Genomic DNA, 15,640 nt, shown 5'->3' on the forward strand with positions numbered 1-15,640 from the left:
ACGAAGAAATGGCAGAGTTCCCCCTTCCCGTCAGGGTCATGCCTCCTGGTAATATAGAGCTCGCAGACTCGTCGTCCGATAGAATCGCGCCGGCCTAATGTGAGGGGGGTATAATGACCCCTGACACTTCTCCCAACTCGAGCTCCACGAAAAGCGGCCCTGACGGCAGGATGGAGCTCTATCGAGTTGAAATAAAGGCACAAGCAAACATGTGACTATGCCTTCCCCGACGTTATAGTTATACACAGCAAGTTTGAAATTGAAAAAAAAGACTTCCTGTTGAATGTACGGAAAAGGTACGTCAAATAAAGGAACGCGTTTTAAAAGATACTTAATCAAGGTATCATCATTTCTGTAATGGATTTTAGAGTACTGGAGCTTAGATCTTTCAAAACTTCGTACAAGGCCAAACTTAATATACGGATCGAATTTGAAAGTTCATCCTCAACTTCTCGGAGTTCTCCTCATATATCTTTTGTTGTTTGCTCCTACAGGAGAGCCACCTAGCGGAACAATGAATAAGTCCTTGTGGAAGTGCCTGGCGTTGCTGGCGCTGTTAGCAGTCGGTAAGGGGTCAACGAACTTTCCATGTGACTGTATAGTATGTCTGCACGTCAGCACATTTAATAGCGTGTATGCAGAGTACATAGACAATTTTTATATGCGCAACGACTCACTTCGCTACTATGACGACACTTTTTGATCCATGTGATGGCCAAAATCGTGTTAAACGTAAAAGAGAATGCACTCTGTAAGCAGATTATCCGGATTTTTGCCATTGCCATAGCACCAGTTATGTATAGCACTGCAGCAAAAGATGACCATACAACAAACATTATAATAACCAGTTTCTTTTAAATCTCTCAGCGTCACTAACAAAAAAATAATGTTGACTATCTGAGCTGAGCAACTGCTTTTTGGTTTATCCTATTACCTAGATGTCTAGCCTTCGTCAACGTATAATAACACCAATGCCTCTCTTTCAGCCTCTGCCGATCATCACGTGGGAGAAGAAAATGACGGTTACGAAGGTACGAAGTTTGGTTATTCACCAGCACCGTACGACAGTTGCGAAACATGGTAAGATGAAAAATGAAAAGTTAACACAAATCCTTGAAGAAAGACCAAGACCTGTGACTACCTCATCCGATTTGTTCATCTACTTTTTAATTCCATCTACTTTCAGAAGAAGCGGATCATGAAGGCGAAACTCACGATGATGACGAGGGAGAAGATGAGGAAGGTGATGAGGAAGGTGATGAGGATGATAGTGATGAAGGGGATGATGGGGACGATGATGGGGGAGCAGGGAATGGGGTAGAGGAGGATGATGGGGAAGATGATGGGGATGAAGATGATACAGAGGAGGGAGTACAGGATGAAGAAGAGGAGGATGAGGCAGAGGATGAGGAGGATGAAGTAGAGGAGGATGAAATGCCCACTGGTATCCCGAACCTCGAAGCAGAAGACGTCGGCGTCACAGAAGAGACAGGAACAGCCGAACCCGACACTACCGATGATGGAGGCGCTGTAACACATGCGGGGAAGCGTTCCCGCGCTGCTGCAGGTGCTACAAGCAGCCTCATTCTGCACCTTTCACCCTTGCTGCTGCTCTTGCTTTCCCAGTAGATAGCTCAGCTGCGCCTCCTTGTGGTGGAGGGACAAAGTGCAGCTGGAAACTGTGTGCCTTACACCCTGCAAGCAACAGTTTGAAACATGATACAACTATACTGCGGATATTCTTATGGTGATGACGGCTGAGGGATAATGACTCTGGCTGCGGAGTATGACGTGGTAGTATCGTTCAGATGTACCATTGGTGTAGACATTGAGCATTGCATCACGGATACATTGAAACAGCCCGACGAATATCAAAATCACAGTACTATGTCATGAGCACATAGAAAGCCTTCAGAAGCACTCAACTTCTTAAAATGTATCAGATTTATAATACTGAAAGATGTACGTACTCATTTGTAAAGAAAGCAGCAAAACAACGTAACCTTTCTCTGGTGTTGTAATGTAATACCATGTGTTGTTAGATCTCTCTGGCGTTCACAAAGGTGACAAAGGTTTGTTTTGGGGCTGTTCTGAGAACTGTGCAATATAAAATGTAAATGATATGCATGAGACTACCAACAGTGTATGGCGTTGACTCCAAGCAGGAATACAGCCAAAATGTCACTCAAATTATGATGATTCTAAAGAAAGAGTCCATCAATTGTTTGTTGCTATCCATATACAATGTATGTTTAAGAAAAACAGGTATGTTGAAGTGGAGAACAAGGCACAGTTTATGATATTTCTTACATTATGACCTGAATCAATAATGTGGCAGGCGCTAAACAATGTAATAATTACGTAATGGCCAACAGCGATGTGGTAATTCAGGATGTTAGTCACACAATAGCCCCTTTGCTGTAGTGTTTAGTGTGTCTGCTAAACAGAATGGAAGTGGAACCCTAACTATACCCTGTGAATAGAAGTCCTGCAGCCTGATGCCAATTGTACAGTATGTAGATGTTTCCTAATTGTCAATTAAAAGGGAGCCTGTTTCTCTCTCTCTCTCTCTGTGACTGTCTGTGTCTTATGGAAGGAACAACTTTACTGTACTGAGGACCAGTGTAACTGTTCACTAGTTTTTGTGGTCCATATATTGGACAAGTTCTTAAACATGTCAGTCTAAAGGCACACTGTGCGGCCTTCCTGCAGTTCATATGTATAAAACATGTAGTGTGACATCATTGCTGTGTTTGCTGTTATGTACATAAATTTATGGCGGCTGCAAAATCAACAAATAGAACCATCTTGGCACTGGTTGACCCCAACTGGAAATCTGCCCATTAAAATCCTGTTCCGTCAAAACAAAACGTTAGGTGAGAAAGTCTGCTAAGGAGCGGGTAATAGAAATATGGATACGATAAAAAAATTTTCCTACTGGGCGCCAAATAAGGCAAGCTCATAATCCTTCCAGCTGCGAGCTGATTGGCTAATGATTAGAGTGCTCCAAATAAGGCATGTTCATAAAAATGATAACAAAGTTGACTGTCATCCTTGGCAGTTTGTATAGCATCATTTCTTGTTTACTGAAAGCTCTATATACAGCATAATCTATGTATAAACGGTGAAGTATACATGTACATGTACATCTTCCACAGTCGCAGGCAAGACATTCAGTACAAGTAGCTGCTCTATAGTTTCTCCACTCTGAAGTGTATAATACATATTCGTACATGCTATGTATATTCCATAGATAAATTTGCATTATCATACATACAAGACAGTCTTTTGTGTACTTCATATACTCAGTTTAACTACAAGCTGTATAAAAGTGTGAATCTTTTGGGTCCAGTAGTTATATGGTATCCAAATTGTGGTGGAAGCTTTCACATGTGTTTAACTCTTATTCACCACGTTGACCTAGACTAGGTAATGCTGTTTTTGCTTTCTTCAAAACAGCTATATTATATATACCTTGTTACAGGAAAACACTGGGCAGCATACACATACATGTACATTGCTGTAGGACAGAAGTCTACAAATAACCTGGATACAATAAGAACATATGTCTGCTCTATGTAAAGGTGGTATCTTACTGCACTTGGGGCATCGGTGTGGTACTGTGGGGTTCAACAAATTTTCTTACTTTTCGTGTATTTCATCATCTTCTAAGTCATACTTTTACGTATTAAGCAATATCTAAATTATTAAAAAAATGGCAAAAATAACACAACAGTGCTGCAGTGAACAAACCCCCCAGTGCCACACAAGTACCCCAAGTGCAGTGAGATACCAACTTTAGGAATCTTGCTCAAATGTTGTGATATAATACGGAGATAACAACAAGCTGAACAAAGAGATAGAATGTTGTTACTTGTATAACCAACTTTTTTAGAATATGTATCAACAAAAGGACAGCATGGCCCACAGACCAAACACAGAATACTATGAGCTACTGCCGTTGAAGACTTCTACGTGTTGATGTAATTTTTACTGTTCAATAAACCCTTTTCCTCAGGGTGCCTCAGGATTTGTACAAATCTTATCAAAAATGCTCGAACCACTGTGCTAAAACATAACGGATCTTACGGGATACACACAAAACAGGAATCCTATGAGATACGCAGTCTTTTTATGTATACTGGCCAACCACTACATTGGGAGAAGGTGTCTTTTTGATTGTTTCAAGCATTGAATGGGCATAAACCGTAACAAACACATATCTAATAGCCTGTAAATTAATCTAATCTAATAGCCAGTGCCTCACCATAGTTTCTAGTCACCACAGCTCACACTCGCGATCTTCAATACATGTACATGTATCCCGTTTAGCTTGCAGGCAGTGGTTGGCCCGTTTTCATAAAAAGACAGCGTATCCCATAAGATACATGCATTTTCACATAGTGATTCATGTGTTTTGCATAAAATTTATATGTTTTTCATGTGATTCCTGCATTTTTCATAGAATTCCTAAAATTCCAAAATTGATAAAATTTGTGCACATGCTTAGGCACCCCTGTTCCTGCTGCGTAACCTAGACCTTTGGTGGGAAAAGGCAACCACTGAAGTTGGAAGGTTAAATCTTTACAACTTTTACCAGACTGTCTGGTTCTTCATTTCAATGTTCTGGAGTGGGTCTGATGTCAAAATGTCAGGTTAACATTATCTGTCCAGAGTGAAAGATGAATAAGCCTCCCTGAACGTCTGGTCAGAGTTCAGGCACAACTCAGACCAACGGTTTAGGGTTAAAGTTCAATCTGTTTACAGTGCAAGGTCCACCTCACTGTCGAGTCGTCATAGTTCATTTTACTGACAATGTAACGGTTACAGTGGGTTGTACTGGGTATTATGTTAACTTGTCAGCACCAAGTTGTGTTGGGGTAAAACTTAGAACAAGTACACCTTTATCCGTGCGGTAACCTAAATCCGTTGTTTTTTAAAACTCGGTATTTAGGGATTTCAAGTTGACGGACGGTAGTTTCAAGTTGCAGTATTTCGGAAACATTTTAGTTTGAAACCACCGTCTGTCGACTTGACATCCCTAAACACCCTGTTTTTAAAAATAACGGATATAGGCTACCACACAGATAAAAGTGAATTAACAATAGAGGTATGAATGTCCGCACTGAGTTGTGTTGAGTCGTCTTGACCAGCATGGGTTGTGTTGGATGGTCAGCAGTAGGCTGTACTGGGTCAGAGGGCATCTTGCTTGCAGTATGTTTTGTAAGGTCAGAGGTCACCCTTTTCAAAATAGGTTGTGTCAGGCCAAAGGTCAGCTGATAAGTAGTAGGTTGTGTGTCATCAGAGTCCAGTTTGCCAGCACCTAGCTGGAGGTTTTATTTAGACTGCCCTAACAGAACCTGGCTGTGCAGGGTAGATCAACTTGCCAGTGATGAGGTTATGTCATGTTGAGTTCACTGTCAGCAAAAGGCTGGGTTTCATTAGAGGTTGGTTTGCAGCACCCACACCTCTGCATTAGGAGAAAACAACTGAAGGTGGATATGTAGGCTGCCCAGGGTCCCCCCAACACAGGTGCCTGCTGACATAAACAAAGGAGAGCATTGTTGGAACATTGTCAGAGACATTTTCAGGCACACATCTTGCAAATGTAGCGTTTGTAGCCAGGAGCAGTTGTAAGACAATAGAAAAGAGTTGAAAGAGAGAAATACTGACAACAATATATGGAATGTGAGGATGCAAATGATAGAAAAACAGATATAAGAACTTCCAACCAACGAACAACAACAGAAGGACTGGAAAACAAAACAAAAAATCAGGCAGGTTTTAGCTTAAGTACAGAATCTGTCAAAGCTAGCAGGCAAGAGGCAAGGCTGTTTTAAAAGTACTTACTGTCATTGTTGTTTGCAGGAGCTGATTTTGCGAACCTTGCTGAAGCGAGACTTGCTTCCTATGGAGGATGTACTGGCTGTTGTGGCTGGCCCGTGCTGTATGGATGTGCTGGACTTGTCGTCTGGCTCCAGGGGAGGGTCCTCCTGGCAAGCTTCCCCTGGAAAATGAGCCAAAACTGTTAATACCACAGCAAAACACTTGAACACATCCATACAGAATAGCATGTTCTCTGTCTGAACCTCAGCTGTCAAAACCATTTTCTTATCCTGATTATGCAATACACATTATTGATATCAGAAATTTGCATGTCCCCTGAACAGGCTTCCCTGTATGCTAGTCAGCATACTAGAAAGTATCATCTGCCCAATGTCTTCTCTGCAAGGTAAATTTACATATCCCAAGCCAAATGGCTTCCCTACAAGATTTATTAGCATATCTCCTGCCCAATAATTTCTCTACAAAGTTAATTAGCATATCTCCAACTCATTGGCTTCTCTTCAAGGTTAATTAGCATATCTACTGCCCAGTGGCTTCTCTACAATGGTAATTAGCATATCTCTAGCCCAATGGCTTCTCTACAAAGTTAATTAGCATATCTACAGTTCAATGGCTTCTTTACAAGGTTAATTATCATATCTCCAGCTCAATGGCTTCTCTACATGGTTAATTATCATATCTCCTGCTCAATGGCTTCTCTACAAGGTTAATTATCATATCTCCTGCCCAATGGCTTCTCTACAAGGTTAATTATCATATCTCCTGCCCAATGGCTTCTCTACAAGGTTAATTATCATATCTCCTGCCCAATGGCTTCTCTACAAGGTTAATTATCATATCTCCTGCCCAATGGCTGACCTCTCCTGCCATAGCCTGACTGCACCATCTCCTGTATCGCCCTCTCCTCCTCCTCTTCTTCATCCTCATAGTCTTGGTCTCCATGGAGATCCTCCAAATATGGCACAACAGTCATGCTGCGGGTGGGGTCCTCTGTGTCTGGTAGTGGGGGGAGGGGGGTAGCAGGTTCCGTCCGGGGATGTTTCTTTCTACACCAACTGGAAGAATGGACCGAAAAATATGATGACTCTCTAGGAATTATCCATAGCCAAGGAAACATCTTATTCAGGAAAGAAGTTCATTCCTATATTCCATTATAACATTGCATCATGTTGGCAAGAGAACAATATTAATAGCATCTACCTTCAGTATTCAAGAGAATTCAATTCAGTCCTGGATTTTATATCAATATTACACACTTGAACTACAGCATTGTCGAGATGGTCGACTTGGATTAAATACTGTTGCTAAATATGTACTCATGTAATTCATTTGGTACTGTTGCTAAGGAGGCAGACTTACTCATGTATTCTACACTGTTGTAAGGTAAACCTCTGCTCTGGTTCATGTTGCAGCATTCCTATAGAAAACACAGACACATGAGGTTTCTGCTCTCAAGTGGAACACAAATGTATATGAAAATGCATGGATGTAACAAATATATGAAATATGAGCCCCTGTCACACATAGTGACCATGACCTCCCAACCTTCTCTAGACCATGGTTGGCAGTTAGTAGTAAAGTCATCTGTGATTGTGAGCTGGTTGGCAAGGTTGCTTCCTAGCCTTTAAAAGTTATTTATGCCAGCTGTCTGTGACTTTTGAATATCAATGTTGGGAAAGGCATATTCTGGAAGCAATGAGAGAAGGGAAGCTAAAATTCTGGTAGAATGGATTCCAGTCTGCTAAAACCTTGGTTGGAGATTTCGTCAGGAGCAAAGTCACCACGTGAGAAGGTCTTTACTGTGTGACAAGAACTTTCTGAAAGGGTATTTGGTAAAGGTGGTATCTCACTGCAATTGGGGTACATGTGCGGCACTGGGGGGTTCAAAGATTACTGAACTTCAGAGATGAACATTTTTTGTACGTTTTGTGTATTTTGCTGTCTTCTAAGTCATACTTTTATGTGTTATGCAATATCTAGATTATAAAAAATAACGCAACATTGCCACAGTGAACGAACCCCGCAGTGGCACACCGGTGCCCCAAGTGCAGTGAGATACCAACTTTAGATGAAGGAGGGAGTGGAATTATGTCTGACAGAATTACACGTCACCTACCTCTAAGTAAGTCTGTTAATAGTGGACCACATTCCTCAGGTATTGTGTACTCCCCCCGACCTATATTCTCAAACAGCTTGTAGATGTTGTCTCCTTCAAATGGATACTTCCCTGTTGTCATGTTGTACCTGGAGCAAATAAATAAGTATACAATGGAATGACACAATCAAAACATCAGATTAATGATGGGACATACGATAATATGATCGTAATAAACTCTGACTGTCACACAAGTCTTCAAGCTTACCGTGAGAAGAAAAAAAAAAGCTTTTGACCTCAAAGGAGTCACAGTCATTCTCAAAGGAGAATGAATAACCAAAACGAACAGTCACAGACTATGAATGCTGAGCTTTCACTCTACTAATGTTTTGTACCATGTGTACGTAGTGATATATGTTGATAGATTTATTAGGGCTCAATGTAATCTGTATCTCTGTTATATTTTATCTGACCCTACCAACCTCATGACCTCAATGAAAAGCAGCCTGGAGGCCAATTTGAGCTTCTCATGAATCAAAACTGGTTAATGGAGGGGCGGATGAATATACAAACATGAGTACACAAAAAGAAGAGCAGACTTACAATGTCACCCCAGCAGACCAAATGTCCACCTTAAACCCTAGAAACGTCTCCAGTCCCAGCGCGATCTCTGGTGGTTGGAAGGCAGGGGAACCTTGGCTCGTCCGACAAACATCTCCGGGGATGTACAGGTCCAGTTGCTGAGGGGTAGGGAGGGGTGTTTGTTTGTTTTAGTAAATGTTCATCATGGCAAAATCAACAACAGTCTCTGTCAGTCAGTACTACGAAGTAACAGAGGTAGAATATCAATTCTACCAATGGAACTATGTCCTGTTATTTCATTAAGTGGCAAGAAATAATTAGAACATTTCAGAAAGATTTAAATGTTAATCTACAAATGTTTGAATAGCTGAATATGTGAATTTCAGGACCTCTCACCCACAATCATTATAATTGTGATCACTTCTTTCTTCTACAATATTCTGTTTGAAAGTTTACTAGTTTTGAGAAACAGCAACTGATTCCTGCTCTTAGATATGCTAAACTGCAGTGACACCAGTATATTATTGGCTTTCAACTTTGAACTTTGCCCCTGACCTCTGCGACCCCTAGGTCAGTGATCTTGAGTGTCCCATCAGTAGCGAGGAGCAGGTTCCCAGGTTTGATGTCCTTGTGGATGATTCCCTGACTGTGCAGGTAGCACAAGCCTTCCATCAACTGGCAAAAGTACCTGTGGTACATTAAAAGGAGGGGGGGGGGGAGAGGGGGGCTTTAGTATTTGATTAAGGCATTTGATTAAGGTATTTGATATATGACAATATCATCCTAATAAACAATGACTGTCATACAAGTCTTGAAGCTCAATGTGATAAGAAAAAGCTTTTGTCCTCAAACGAGTAACATGGCAGAGTACAAGTTTGAACATACAGTACCTGCATCTTTGTAAAGATAAAAGAGAATTCATAAATACATATCATACAAAGGGGGAGATTTGATCACGAAGTTCGGTTGAGGTTTAGGTGGACATACGTGGAGGTTTAAGAAAGGTTTCAATTTCAGAAAGACACTGGAGTGTTAACTATAGTTCACCTTTATTCACGGGTAACCTACATCCGTTGTTTCTAAAAACAGAGTACGTATGGACATCATTTTGATGGACGGTGGTTTCAAACTGTACAACTGTGAAAATGTTGCAATTTGAAAATGCCATCCATTTACTTGATGTCCCTAAATACCCTCTGTTTAGAGGCAATGGATATAGGTTACCCCGCGGATAAAGGTGAATTAGCGTTACTAGTATACAGCATATTTTATGTCAATTTTTGGTGCATATCTAACGGACAACTATTTCAAAAATGTGCCTATTACTAAGTAATAGGTAATATACAATTTATCTGTGTATACAATTGTTGACTTATTGTCCTTGCCTAGAAAGAGAGATTTATGCAGTTAGAACACTTATATTACTCACCCATGGGCTTGCCAGATGGGGAACTTTTTGCCTGGTGCACTCTCTAACATCTCTTGAAGGCCTCCGACACAATACTCCATCACTAGGTACGTGTGATAGGTTAAGGTCAAGCTTCTGAAAATGATCATATCACAAAATACTAGTGACGTTTGTTTCTTGATCCACAGACCACCATGAAAATGGCCCTTTTTAGTTGCAACTCCTGATAGCAATTGTAATCATTTGTTGTTTCAGAATGACTGTCCAGGGCTCGAAATACCACCCGCATATGCAGGTTAGTGCAGGTAAACTTGGAGCTGTGCAGGTATTTCTGGTGTCTACCTGCACCTAACCTGCACTGGTCCATGTACTGGGTTTTATACATAAATGTCCTATGATTTAGGTGTATGTGGATTGTTGTTAGCTGTATTCACTGTTACCACCTATAAAGTACAAAAGAAAAAATAGCAGTGGTTCTACAACAATTTTAGCATGATCCAAACTTCCTAAATTCAGACTGGTGCAGGTAAAAATTGTCTGGTGCAGGTAATTTGCAATGTTACCTGCCCCAGTGTAGGTATGCAGAAAAAAGTATTTCGAGCCCTGATGTCAAACTGCCACTAGCTAAGAATGTCAGCTGAAGTATGTGGGTGTTACTGTAAAAAAAAAAATATACGTTTTAACCATAATCATAAAAATATCCAAGTGTTGTTTGCACAATTTGCGAATGTCAAGAGGCAAGAAAGGATATATCTTCTGTTTCTCCTCATTGTAGAGGACGTCGACCAAATGGATGATGTTCTTATGTCTCAGCTTCCGCAACAGCTGGATTTCTCTGTGAGGGAAAGAAAGACAGGCTGTAACACTTGGTATAATCCAGCGTGCTACGCTAGATGTTACATAATAATAATAATAATAATAATAATAATAATAATAATAATAATAATAATCTTTATTGCATATTCATGCCCGAGGGCTAAATGCACAAAAGGACCACAAGTGGTCTTATGGATGCAGAGGAAAAGGCTAAACTTATACAATGCTTCTAGACTAGGCTAAACTTATACAATGATTTTAAACAAGGCTAAACGGAAGGGTATGTGTTACAATCGCTAATGACATATGAAAGATGATGATTTTTACATTGTAGTTCCAGCTGCAGCCTGTTTCCACAAATTTCCAACATCACAACTTTTGTCTATACATTGGTCAGATTAATCTAGGGCAAAACCCATCAAACCTACACATGTAGTGCAAAGAAGTACCCTGGAGATGTGTGACGTGTGTGAGAATGCTGGCAAGTCCTTTAATTTTCTATACTCCGTACAGGCTCTTAGCCAGGCATGCGTCAACGCGTCATCTGGACGCACTTTTCTTAGAATAACAAGAAATTTGATGCCCCTGGACGCCCTATACTGGAGAGAAAATCCTCTGACAAGCATGAAATTCTGATTGACCAGGGATGCTACCAGGTCATCTGTGGTCACAGTCTTCTACTTTGACCTCTGTAACAGTATTTGTGCCTCTTTGGATACCTTAGAATGCACTATTTTAACTTAAAATCATCAAAAACTCTGCACCATGGAAGGTGGATGCCCCCAGACCCCCCTACAATAGTCACTTACCGCGACTAACCAATAAGTTTGGACTCCTGGCTAAAAGCCTGACTCCGTATGACCTTTGATACATGTCACAGCCAAAACTGCACATTGGTAGCCTTAGATGGTCCACTAGAGCTGGTGAGCACATAAAATACTCAACAGTTGTAGAACCCCCTTTGAACTCAAATGGACTTGACCAAAATGCTCCAGGATGCTACAATCACTAGTACTTGTCTTACACGTGGTGCTTTTCCACACTCATTCTATCTCTGACATTGGTCAGGACAGGACAATGATTCACTCTTTCATCTTATTATGTCCTGTGGAAAATTTCCCATCATTAATAACTGTCATGCTGACAGTAATAGGAAAGTGCCAGCTGGTTGACAAATGACATAAAATACAATAACTCCAACCAATTCATAGACGGAAGAAACAGTTTGAATTTTTCATTAAAACTAGACTAAAAGGCATGGAGGTTCAAATATAAATTTTGAAAAACCTTAGCCTCCCTACAGTTCCCTTCCTTCCTCATGTCCTGCCTTCCGTTTTTATTAAAAAACAAGAAGAATGTAACATTGACCTCCCTACTGCCTATAGTATATATAGTAAGTAACCATGTCATCAATAAATCTGGTGCAAAAGGCACCTTCAACAGAGGGCATGTATTGAATAATTCCTCACTAGACCTTTTGAATGGTTCAGCCCTCAGGGGCATAGCTGGATGGCAGAATAACCTACATCACAGTAATCAGGAATGACCTTGTATGTTACCAGCCATATGGCTTGTCCCATATAAAAGGCAGCAAAGAAATACTAGTATACTGAAATGTGGCTGCTACCTGTAGATGACAACTATACTATAGCAGCTGCATACTAAGTAAATAGATCATACAGGTGCTACCTGTCCAAAGGGTGGGTAGGAAAAGACACTTATCAATTCATTTTACCGAGCACATTCTTTCAACTCACCCTATTGCAAAGCATAGCTTTAGGGCCTTTCACATGTATGATGCAATTAACACCTTGGTATGGTGGGTGGGGGTGTGGGATTGTGATAGTGTATGTTACCTGCGCAATCTTATTCTCATATCTTACAAATACTTGCATTGGTTTTATGTTTCACAAAGTTTCTTAATCATATTTCTCTTTCTGTTTCAGTACAAATACAATTCATAAGTTCATAAAAGGCAATCTCATTCATGAGAATTGGACTGATAAACTGTATGGACTAGTTATGGCAATAATGCAAGTTCCGTCCACATACATTTATGTTGATATTGACAAAAGATTAGATAATGTACATCTACAACTAAAAGTATTCATATTTACAGTGGAAACTACTTCGTCATGGCGCTATTACTACATAACTATACTTGTCTGGTCCATTGTTATCCCAGGCAATGAACTATGCTGACAACGTCAGGAATGTGAAATTAACAAACCTGGTGTCACCATCGCTTAGATGACATTTACTTTGGGACCATGTTGACTAATCGGATCATAATCCATTTACTGAAGCTACCACAACATATACCTAAGGCTATACAATGGCTACTGGTTAATGTCTATGCACTATGAATTGACTATAGTATATTTACATTGTAGTTGGATTGGCTACTGCTAGAAATTGACCATTACAAGGTATTTCATGTACATTGTAGTAGTTATGATAATTGATACTATCTACTACTAGTACTAGTATTAACTTCAAGTGAAGATACAGCCAAGAATTTGTGTCTTCAAATCAATGAGTTGACTGGTTACTACTACTAGTAATAGTACTGTAAATGCAGACATTTTGGTTTTCGTGTTGCAAATTCACCGCGACCCACTGCGAACAGTCCTTTTCCTGTTACCGCAAAATTAAATCCCTGCGAACTTAGATGCATTTACAGTAATATGTGTACCAGTACTTCATTCCAAACAATATGAATACTGAATGTTATCTAGCAGTAACACAGAAGTACAGCACTTTAGCACTGTCAGTGCCAATTAGGTTAGCCCAGCACTAATACAAGCCTTTCCCATGGCAAATCTGTCTAAAAATCTAAATGCTTTGGAAACCTTAGGTCACTTTCTATTGTCCTGTTATATAATGTGTGTGCTGACTCAAGTGCAAACATTCACATGTGTGCACTCACTCCTGTTTGCACTGTTACATGTTCAAACATGCGAGACTGATGATGATGACGTGTAAACATACCTGATTGGAGAGTTGATGACTTAAGGGCAATCACTGCATATGTTTGGAATAATTTTGGAGGTCTCTAATAGCTTTGATGTCTTTAGAATTGTTTGACATTTTCATTCATTATAATGCCTACAATAACATACCTTGCTTCTTCTTGAAAAGAGCTATTATACACATGTATGTTGTTCCAGCTTTTTATGGTCCTTCACTCAAGAACAGACCTAAGAGCTCATAAATGTAACGCAGCTGCAGCAGTTATACTACATATAACCATTACATAATTTTTATATATCTCACAGTTAGCTTTAATAGTGCGTGATTATCTTCTCTTCTCCGACAGAATTTCAGTCTACTTTAGAAACCATCTGATTCATACAAGGATTATCCCAAGACAGTAAATATATGTTACATGTATCTGAACTCACAGGTCTTTATTGCTTTCCTTTCAGCACTGATCCTTTGTTGTGACTTCAATTATCAAAACCAATTAAGTCCTAATTACTGCTATCACCTTTGCAGCTGTAAGAACAACAATCAATTTTCCTTTAACCTGCAAGAAGCTTGTTCCTTTCAAATGCAATTCATGTCAAATACACAAATTGACTAGTTGTGTATTCAATTTCCCAACACAAACAATATCTAAGTTGAATACAATAGTGAACATGTGACTTGTTTACTCTAAAAGCTGTGGTGTTCTGTGTGTCTTTAATAGCCATGTCATTTGTATGTAGCTTCTAGTAGATGTCCAAGTAGATGTCATAGGTGCAGATATCCCAGACATAACGTCATGCTTTACAGTAATGTATGTTTGCACTACTTGCGGATGTGCCATTATGATGAACTATGCATGGCAACACAACACATGCCTCCCCCATATAAATTTGACTACAGACATTTATACTAAATCATAGACCAAGACTTTCACCACAAGTACGTTTAAGAAATTAGGAAACAGCCATTTAAAACATTGTCAGTGCAAATAATTTGTGGAGCTGTCGTGTATTTCTGTTCCAAAGATGTGCCTAAAGAAGACCGCGCTCTGACTTGAGTGGGGAGGGGGGCATGCGCGTGTTCTGTTCTCTTGGCGAACGAACGAGATCGATCTTAATTTCTGGCTTCAAAATCGCTCCGTTTGTCAATCAGAACCACCGTAAAACGTACTTTCTGTTACAATGTGGCAATATTCACCATTTGCTTGAACAGATAAGTTGGAAAATTGTTGTAAAGACAACGTTCCCAGGCGGCACGGACGTCGGTCGTGGAACAAACGCATGTTTGTTTACTGATGGTGGGCGCGTCCTGAAAAGGCACATGAAACTATTTACCTCGCGAACGAAGAAGGCAAACTCACCTTTTAACATTCTGTTCACCGTTTGGAATCTTCCTCAGCTTCTTCTTCTTCAGGATCTTTACGGCCCTTCGACACAGATTCTCTGAATCCAACATTTCTTTTACTTTTCCGTAAGACCCCTCCCCCAGTAAGTCTCCCATCAGATACTTCCCTATCATTTTCGCTCGCTTTTTTCGCGGCGCGTACAAGACCAAATCTGCCGAGTCCACGCGATGAAAAAAGGGTATCCCGGTTTCTTCATCGTTGATAAATTGCATCTCGTCCATATGTCCCATGTGATCCATGATTTCGCGCTCCTGAGGAGGGGAAACCTCGACTGGAAGAGATTTATCCACAGCCATCCTTGTGCGCCCTCCCACCTTCACGTCGCCATCTTGTTTATCCCGCACCAGAGTGAGGCTGGCCTAGTTCTATTACCTTACCTTCAGTAGTAAATGATGCGCAGCTCAAATCTTAAGGGCTGGAGGACATTTCTTCATCTTCAAAAGGAACCCCCGGATGTCCGACCAGATTTTCATGTGTTGTGGTACAAACAACACACGTCTGTCCTTTTGGTTTTGTT

General features: G+C 40.4%; 1 protein-coding gene across 2 annotated transcripts; it reads right to left on the reverse strand.

Moving 5' to 3' along the window:
- Window positions 1-3,054: 3,054 nt before the first annotated feature.
- LOC118432534 (serine/threonine-protein kinase stk11-like) lies at window positions 3,055-15,481 on the reverse strand. 2 transcript variants are annotated; one of them, XM_035844151.1, is made up of 10 exons: window positions 15,079-15,481; window positions 10,684-10,767; window positions 9,954-10,043; window positions 9,080-9,212; window positions 8,546-8,682; window positions 7,964-8,091; window positions 7,207-7,264; window positions 6,706-6,902; window positions 5,851-6,007; window positions 3,055-5,536 (listed from the first exon to the last, which is right to left on the reverse strand). In XM_035844151.1, exons 1-9 carry the CDS (start codon window positions 15,417-15,419, stop codon window positions 5,853-5,855), a joined length of 1,323 nt encoding a protein of 440 aa, XP_035700044.1. In that variant the 5' UTR covers window positions 15,420-15,481; the 3' UTR covers window positions 3,055-5,536; window positions 5,851-5,852. The 2 variants fall into 2 exon arrangements, with proteins under 2 accessions (XP_035700044.1, XP_035700043.1); XM_035844150.1 differs by having other exon boundaries at window positions 3,055-5,539.
- Window positions 15,482-15,640: the final 159 nt, after the last annotated feature.

This window comes from Branchiostoma floridae, chromosome 15, assembly GCF_000003815.2.
Source record: "Branchiostoma floridae strain S238N-H82 chromosome 15, Bfl_VNyyK, whole genome shotgun sequence".
Taxonomy (NCBI): domain Eukaryota; kingdom Metazoa; phylum Chordata; class Leptocardii; order Amphioxiformes; family Branchiostomatidae; genus Branchiostoma; species Branchiostoma floridae.